The 8,801-nt window shown below is 55.8% G+C and overlaps 1 protein-coding gene across 4 annotated transcripts in view; it reads right to left on the reverse strand.

Annotated features, from left to right (window-relative positions):
• Positions 1 to 2,917, reverse strand: part of GMDS (GDP-mannose 4,6-dehydratase) — a 434,734-nt gene extending 431,817 nt beyond the window's left edge. For all 4 annotated transcript variants that reach the window (XR_014809429.1, XM_084967197.1, XM_021099749.2 and 1 more), the window contains exon 1: positions 2,720 to 2,917. Coding sequence is in view for 3 of the 4 variants with exons in the window: in XM_084967197.1 (XP_084823323.1) it covers positions 2,720 to 2,821 (102 nt within the window). In the remaining variant the exon portion in view is untranslated. The remainder of the gene's footprint in view (positions 1 to 2,719) is intronic.
• Positions 2,918 to 8,801: the final 5,884 nt, after the last annotated feature.

Consider the following 8,801-nt stretch of genomic DNA (forward strand, 5'->3'; position numbering starts at 1 on the left):
ATGTGAAAGTTCTCAGGCCAGGGATTGAACCAGCACCACAGCAGTGACAATGCCAAATCCTCAACAACCCTTAACCCACTGAGCCACCAGGAAACTCCTAATGATGTTTTTTATTGAGGTCACCTCAGAACCTTTTTGGAAATAAGCAAGGGGTATAAAATGTAATTCATTATCTTTCCTCCTATTATCACTATATTTTGGCTCTCACTGTCCCCCAAACTCTCCCCCTCTCCACACTCCTGGACATGCTGTTCCCCCAAAGACAGTCCCTGCTCTTCCCAGCATTCAGGGACTTCTCCCAGTGTCCTGAGGTTGGATGGACCAGTCACAGGGTCCCTAACATGCTTGTACATACGCACTTTATCATGTGCATTAAGTCCTGGAAAACCGTGAGACCCTGGAGGAGAGAGTGCGCAGTACAACACATCCCGCTGTTCCCCGCAGCAACAGAGCAAGGCTCGCACGCTGCAGACGCGCGGTAAAGACGCGTCCTGTTAACGGGAAGAGTGAGCCACTGTCCCTGGGAGCCCACTACGTGAAACCACAAGGGAGGAAGTAGGCGTAAAGGGTTTCCAGCTTAAAGGCGAGTACAAACCAAAGAACTGAGAGATGTAAATTACCTACAAAGCCAACAGGGATGTACTCCGTAAACACACAGAAAAGAAACTACAAGGCCTGCAAGGGCTGCGTCAGGCTGGATCAGGGTGAGGACAGAGACTTCAGCTGAGTCACAGAGTGAGACCTGCGAGGGCCTTTGGCCACAAAATACCAAGCCTGACCAGGTACCAGGCGACCACATTCGGAGAAAAGCAGGAGCTTCTCTCCTGTGGAGGAGAGAGGAGTGAACCCGAGCAGACCCTGAGGTGAGCCCTGGGGTGGCTGGCAGAGGGCCTACAGGCAGCAGCGCTGAGCCAGAGCCTTATTTTCTTCAAGGTGATTTAAAAGATAAAAACCCTGGGCAATGATGCCCAAGGCTGTGCCAGGAAGAGACAGAAAGAAGAAAAAGCTGGAGTGACCGCTCTAAGGACTGGTGATGCCCACACACAGAGCACGAGCGCGTGGAAACCTGGGACAACCCATCCAAGCCGATGCTGGCACAACAGCCACCTTGAATCTGAGGCCTCTTCTTAGAGAAAAACCACACACACACACACACACACACACACACACGGCTGTAACTTAGCGTGTGTGGTAGGTGTGTGGCTTACCACGGGCAGGATAACAAAATGGCTTAGAGCAACTCTTGGGTTCACATCTCGGCTCTGACACTCCTGAGGTGTGCGCCCTGGGGGGACATATTAACCTGACTTAGCCAGGTATAAAAGGGGACAAAAATTGTACCTGCCTCTTACGCAGGGAAATATAAAATGCCCCGTAGTAGAGTGGGTGGCTCAGCAAGCTCTCCCCTGACGTTACTGAGGAAATGGACAATAGCTGGCATCGTCAGAGCCTGGCCTGAACATCAAGGGACTCAGGTGACCCTTGACACACACGGTGGGCGTCACTGTCCTAGACGATAAACGCGGAGCAGAGCCGAGAACTCCATCGGCAAGGGCATACATGCCAACCAAAATCCAGCACTATGCCAGGGGCTGCAGAAGCCCACAGGGCACCCAGCAAGCAAGGGTGGGTGCTGGAGGCAGTGGGGCGCACTGGGGCAGAGGCTACGAGGACACCGACTCTCAGGCAGGGGTTAAAGCTGGAATGAAGGGTGGGAGCAGAAGTGTCTGAAATGGGCTTAGGAAGACACCCTTGGGGTAGCCCAGGGGACAAGCAGAGTGGGCCGCCAGAGCGCCTTCCTGGCCACTCAGTACCAGCCCGACGCCTGCACTCAGCTCTGAATGCGGCTTCACTTCTAATCTGCAAGGATTCCTACGGCAGGTCACTTAGCCTGGCATGAGCCATGCCCACGGAGCCACGTGAACAGCCTAACTCATTTCTGGATGATATCGAACTTCTGCAGGCCCTTGACTGAACTGCAGGGCTCTCTTTCTCTTCCTCAACCTCAGACCCTCGTGCGGCCACGGCCTCCCACCGGTTTCCAAAGACGTGTTTACTGGAACACCTCCAGCACGGTGAGATGCACGAGACACCAGAAGTCAGGCAGGATCCACCAGTTAAAGCTGTCCCACGTTCTCTGACCCCGTCTAGGCAATTTCGGCCTCCGTCCTAATGCTGGAGAGCTCTGGGAGCCCTGCAGGGCACTTGCCCGTCGCGAGCCCTGGGGCCTCAGCTTCCACATCTGCAGGGTGGGGTCACACCTGCCGCCCTCGAGGAGTTGCTGGGAACCCTGAGCGACAAGGGGCGCAAGTGCACTCGCTGTCAGGCGACCGTCCCCCGTCCACGGTAAGCGGCCGCCGCCCGGGGGGCTCCGGGCCCGCGGTCCCTTCTGCAGAACCGCGTCCCGACAGCGCGCAGGCCCGCGGCGCGCGGCGCGGAGAGCTCGGTCCCGCCGCGCCGGGGCCAAGCCTGGGCCGGCCCCACGCGTCCCGCGGTCGCGGAAGTTTCCGCGAGCTGCGCTTTTATTTAAAACGTTTCCTGGTCTGTGACTGCACAGCCCGCGCTCCTTTTTTCCTTTTCGGTCTGGAAGCCGACCTGGCGAGGGGGCCGCGCAGCGCGGAGGCCGCCCCGCGCCGGGCATCCGCCGGGCGGCGAGCCCACCCGCGGCCCCCGCCCCCGCGGCCCCGAGCGCACGTGCCGCGGCGCCCGCCCCGCTCACCTGGCCGGTGATGCCCGTGATGAGCGCCACCTTCCTGGGCTTGCCGGTCTCGCCGTCCCCGGAGCCGCGGCCGCTGGGGCAGCGCGCCGCCGCGTGGGCCATGTCCGGGCTGAGGTAGGGCGCGGAGGGCCGGGGGTGTGCCGCGCGAACCGCCTCCCGGCTGCAGGACCAGCGCACCTCGCGGCCGGCCGCCACACTGACAGGGCCGCCCGGGAGGCCGGCCGGGGCGGGCCGGGGGCGGGCCGGGCGGCGGGGCAGCGGCCCAGCGGGCGCCGCGTCAGTCGCGTCAACGCGCCGCGCCGCCGCGCCGGCGGCAAGCCCCGCCCCCGCCGGCGGCCGCGCAGCCCGGCGGCAGGCCACGCCCTTCGCTGGAGGCCGCGCAGCCCGGCGGCAGGCCACGCCCTTCGCTGGAGGCGCGCGGTGGCCGGTGGGCGGGACCTGAGTCTGGGGGAGGGCCCTGTCCCCGAGGGGCGGGGCCTTGAGGCCTGCTCTGGCTGGCCCGCATCCTCTGCGGGGCCCAGGATGTTTGGTCTCCCCCGCCTGTCCTTGGAGAACCGGGGGTGGACTGGCTTCACCATCTCACCCTCTCGAATCTCCCAGGAGACCTCGTGGTACCCGAGGATGCTGGGACAAACTCGAGGCTTATCTTCCCGTTAGGAGAAAGCCCTGAATTCCTACTGTAGGCGTAGGGCCCTAGACCATCTGCTTTGGGAACCTGCTGCAGTGCCTTCTGGGGAGTCTGGCTCTATGCTTCCGGGAAGGGCTCTGCCCTCACAAGGCCCTGGAAGGGTTATGGATGTGGGCCATGACAGGCTCACCTCTAACCTGCTTTCTGGCTCTTCTCGCATTTTTCTGAGGCTAGGAACCTAGCAGGAGGTTCCAAGTGACTGGATTCCTGATGGCCCAGCCGGCCAAGGATCTTGCGTTGTCACTACTGCAGCTGGGGTTGCTGCTGTTGCATGAGCTCCATCCCTGGCCGGGGAACTTCCACATGGCTTGAGTGTGGCCAAAAAAGAAAAAAAAGAACTGAGAACTAGCAGGGCACGAGGAGAAAGTCTCTGGCCTCACCCACATGCAGCATAAGGAAATACTGAAAAGACTGTATGGGTCAGTAAACCTGACATGTCCAATTGCAAAAAATAGTTCAAAAGCAAAGTGGGGCCCTAGCTTGATGGCTGTTGAATTTGGCTTCCACGTGGCGGCTGCCCATTGGGAGCAGAGCTGACACAGACACTGGCGGGGTAGCAGGTGTGTGTACCTAAGCCTTGGCGGGAATCCAGGGCGGACGCGGGACTTCCTGATGGCCACTGCTCTACTTCTCTGCACTGTCTTAGCCCCCCCCCCCAAAAGATTACTGCAGAGCAGCACGTCAGATCACAAATGAGTGACTCGGAGGTGCCCAACCTAACCCGCAACACCCTTACAGACGTCAAATCCCAAAATAGAAAAGCTTGGGATGTCATTAAAACTCCCTCTGTCCCCTAGGCCTGTCAGGAATACTCCTGAGCTGGAGGGGTAGCCTTGTCCGTGGATTCCCTTGGCCCTCTTCCGTCCGTTTTATGCAGAAACCCACCAAGTACGGAGGCTGCCTCAGTGAATGAAGAGGCCCTGAGGTGGGGAGAGGGGACACTTTCCCTTAGGCCACCTCACTAGAAGCCAGAAATGTCTGAAATGTACTCGAGTCTATTAAAAATGTGTTCGTTTTAATATACATATGATATGAATTAATTTGTAGATAAATTATGTAACATGTCTCCAAATGTGCTGGAAAAATGGATACTTGGGGAGGATGTGACACTTTTATCACACAGCTGAGCTCTCCCATCACCCTCTTGGGCACTGGACATTTGCCTGTCCTGGCAAGAAGCTTGACAGTAGAAGCCCCATGAAAAGAAAATCAATTATATGTTAGAGCCTGTACATAAAATGATTACAAAGTATTGAGGGAAATGGTAGTTCAGAGATGTGGCGGAAGGTTTCGGAATGAAGGCTGTTTCTCCAGGAAACTTCTCTGAAGAAAGGTGGTGAGGCAGGAAGGCCAGAGTACAGCCATTGCGGAACGGCCTTAGCAGGTGGGCTTGATAGTTGCAGGAAAACAAAGCACCTAAATGCTTGGGCTTCTGAGGCAGTAACCAAAGACCCACAGGAACAAAAAATAATCTCTGTTCCACTCACGTGTACATAGTTTCCAAAGGACAAAAGTGGGGCTGTAAATCAGCCACCGGACAGAATCAGGGACCCCCCAGTTCCCTGAAAGATACAGATAAAGGCCTGACACACATTCCTAAGTCGTTCCTGCGGGAAGCAGACCCCCAACGAGACGAAAACTGCGGGCTGCAGCCAGGAGGCTTGAAACTTCACCTTGAAGCCCACCGGCCAGAGACGTGGCGGCCCCTCCCCCACAGGACCCTTCCCACGCTTTCCCGCCTTCTCCCTGATGCGCAGGCTCTCCTTTCGGTAGAAAGCTTTGCTTGCCTGAGGGTCCGTGGGAGTGATGCGCGTTTCCATGGCATTGCTGTCCAGGACTCTGGCGAGGGCCTGGGACCAGTGGGAGGGAAGCAGGTGGGTTTGCTGAGGCTGCCATAGCAAAGGACCGCAGGCTGCGGGCTTAAAGAGGAGAAATTTGTTTCCTCACAGTTTGGAGGCTGGAAGTCCAAGATCAGGGGTCAGCAGGACTGGTTCCTTCTGCAGCCTCTCCTCTTAGCTGCCTCAGAGTAAGAAGGGTCAAAACTAGAAACCCCTTGCGGTACAGCGGGTTAAGGATCCGGTGCTGTCTTGGCTGTGGTGTGGGTTTGATCCCTGGCCCGGGAACTTCCCCAGAGTCAGAACTGAGGTGCATGGAACACCCAGCTGATATCCGAGAGCTGCTCCTTGGTGATCGGGAAACCCTCCCTAAATGTACACTTGTGTCAATCAAACCCGTGCCTCCATGGCGACTGGAGCTGCTGCAGTCAGGTCCTCAACCCACAGTCCTGTAGCAGGAACTCCAAAAGTCATGAATTTTTAAATAAAATCTTAGAAAATCCAACTCCACAGGAGATGAGACAAATTAGAGCTCTGCTCTTTCACTGTGTTTCTCCTCAGAATCCAGTTACGTTGTGGGTCTCTTTTTTGAGGATTCGTGGCAAGAGCAGAGTTTTAGGAACAGAAGTGGAAGGTACCAAGACAGCCTGGAGGTTTGCGAGGACTTCCTGAATCTATCACCTCTGCTCTAGGGGTTCCCACTCGACTGCTGAGATCACACCGTGGCAGGCTTTTGAGGGTTTATGATTAGTATTCTTATGATTCTTTTAAACCAGAACATTTATTGCGTGACTTTGTGGTATTTTCACTATTATCGTTGTGGTTGACTTGCAGTGTTCTGTCAATTTTTGCGGTGCAGCAAAGCGACCAGGTATTTGTGCAATCTCTGCCTCAGGTCTTCGATCACCTTCTGTCACAGGGGATTGGATGTGGCTCCCTGTGCTGTACAGAAAAGGGAAAATGTATTCAAATTAACTGACGGCGTATTTCTCGCACCCTCACACGTACAGCTTTCCACCGGAGCGCTCTTTGTCCTCGGCAAGTGTGCGTGGGAAGGGCGTCTCCTGGGCCCTTATCCACACGGGTCAGACTGGCGGGGCACCTGTGTGACATCACCCTGCCTCTGCCTCTGTTGTTTTTAAAACTAATATTTGTGATTGGATTAGTAGGTTTCAAGCCAGAAGGGCTGTCCATTGGGAGATGTTTCCACCCTGTAATCTTGGTTTCTTAATTCACGAAGATCCCAGGGAGCAGAGCCGTGAGGTCCCTGCTGAACCGTCTGATTGGAGCCCCACTCCGGAGGGGGAACACATGAAGTCTTAGGTCTCCCTTGGCTCCGCTCCAGATTCGGGGACGCGTCGTGCTCACTCCCCTCCTTATATTTCCTAAAGCCTTTTGCTCCATCAAAAGTGACTCTCCAATAACACAAAACACTCGTTGTCCAAGTGATCCACTCGTCTTTAAATTAGATGAGCTAACAAAGACCCTCGACCGCCCTTGGAAACTTTCCCTTCCTGGCTGCTAGTCTGATCCTTCTGTCGAAAGGGCCTCAAGGTTAAGAGAGAGGTCTCATTTTTCACTGAAGGATTCTAATTCCAGCAAACCTCACCCTTCTGTGCTAACATGCTGAGCACCTTCGAGATGCTGTCCTAAGCGTCCAGCTCCTCCAGGCTGAGTCCCCTTCAGCAGTGGCTTCCAGTGCCCCTCCAGCACCTGCTTGCCTAGGAAGGTCTTGGCTGGGGGTACCCCTGCAGGGGACAGGGGATGGTAGGAGTATAAAGGCCAGCACCACAAGGCCTAAGCATTGGAGAATTCACTAGACCTCCTGGGAGAAATGGTAAGAATTTTGACCCTAATGTATTTTTTTAATGGCTCCCTCCTCCTCACCAAGAGAGTGTCCTTCGACCCCTGGGCGGCCTGCCCTGAGGAATCTTCTGTAGGACTGGAAGGGGGGCTGGGGAGGCCCTGGGCTCCTAATCATTCTAGAGACTCACTTGGATGTGCCATTGGATGGAGCCACCCAGTGCCCTCCTGCAGCTCCACTGCCATTCGTCCCAAGTTCTCAGAGCAAACTGAACCTTAGGAAAGCAAGGGGTCCCCTGGAACCTCACTGAAGAGCAGCAAGGATGAGGGGACAGAAGCTTTGGCTGCCAGCGAGCGGCAGTGAGAGCAGAGCAGAGGCCGAATCAGAGCCAGCACTCACATGGGCACTGCACTGTAGCAATGACAGTCACAGGGCAGACACTGTGGCTTGACTCCCAGCAGAAAGACAGCTCAGTCAGTGCCAGGGAAAGGGGCTCCGGCCCAGTGTCGGCAGGTCTGGACTCATCACCGGCGCTCCCTCTCCCTTGTCAGTGTGGGGCTGACGTGTACCGGGGGTACAACCTTCCCAGGAGGTATGGGGCTGCAGTTGTCCCACTGCTGTGCCCCCCCTCCCCTGGGAGTGTCCTTCCCACCAGGCGGCACAGCAGAAGGGAATTGGGCAGCCCCAGGGAGCCTGACCAGCCACTAAAAGCCTGTCACCTTCTGGCACCCTGCCCAGGAAAGGGGCCCTTGGGGTGCTCAGGTTGCGAATCCACCCCGGACATCACTCCTGAGGCCAAGTAGCCTGAGAGAACTCGCTTTGTTTCCTTCAACTATTTCTAACCCATCTAATTCCCAAATATTCTCCCCCTTTTCCAAGCCTGGCTTTGTGTTGGGAAACCAAGATTACATTTTAGGAAATGATCCAGAACTACTAAAACCTGGGGCTACGTCCATCTGTTGCACAGATTATTACTAAGCTGAAAATTGGAGTCCAGTGACCTTTTGGGAATTATCGTGTTAACTTCCTAGGGCTGCTGACTCGATGCCTTAGAACAAACTTAAGGAATTCCCATCATGGCTCAGTGGTTAATGAATCTCACTAGCATCCATGAGGATGCAAGTTCGATCCCTGGCCTTGCTCGGTGAGTTAAGGATCCGGCATTGCCATCAGTTGTGGTGTAGGTCGCAGACATGGCTAGAATCCTGCGTTGCTATGGCTGTAGTGTAAGCCGACAGCTACAGCCCCGATTCGACCCCTAGCCTGGGAACCTCCATATGGCGCGGGTGCGGCCCTAAAAAGATAAAGAAAAAAAAGAACAAATTCAACCCCCCAAGTGCTGGAGGCTAGAATTGTGTAGTCCAGGTGGCAGCCGGGCTGTGCCGGCTGAGGGGTCTAGGGAAGGATGTTTCCTTGCCCCTTCCTCACTCCCCATAGGTACCCGTCGTCCCTGGGCCTCCTTGCCTGCAGATGCGGGCCTCCATCTCTGCCTTTGTCATCATGTGGCACTCTCCCAGGGCGCCTGCGCCTGTGTCCAGCATCCCTTCATTTTCAAGGACACCAAGTCCTGTCCAATTCAGGGTCCCCCTCAGTCCAGTGCGACCTCATCTTAACTCGGTTGCATCTGCAAAGACCTCATTTCCAAATTGGCGACACATCTTTGTTTGGGGCGGGGAGGAGACACAGGTCAACCCACAAAAGGCAGTGTTGGTGAGTCTCTTAAAAGACTAATGTGATAGTGAAAAGTATCCCTAA

This window comes from Sus scrofa, chromosome 7, assembly GCF_054392235.1.
Source record: "Sus scrofa isolate SSC_HxYL_T2T_F1_AM1 chromosome 7, Sscrofa_HxYL_maternal_Yorkshire_Landrace_v2.0, whole genome shotgun sequence".
Classification (NCBI taxonomy): domain Eukaryota; kingdom Metazoa; phylum Chordata; class Mammalia; order Artiodactyla; family Suidae; genus Sus; species Sus scrofa.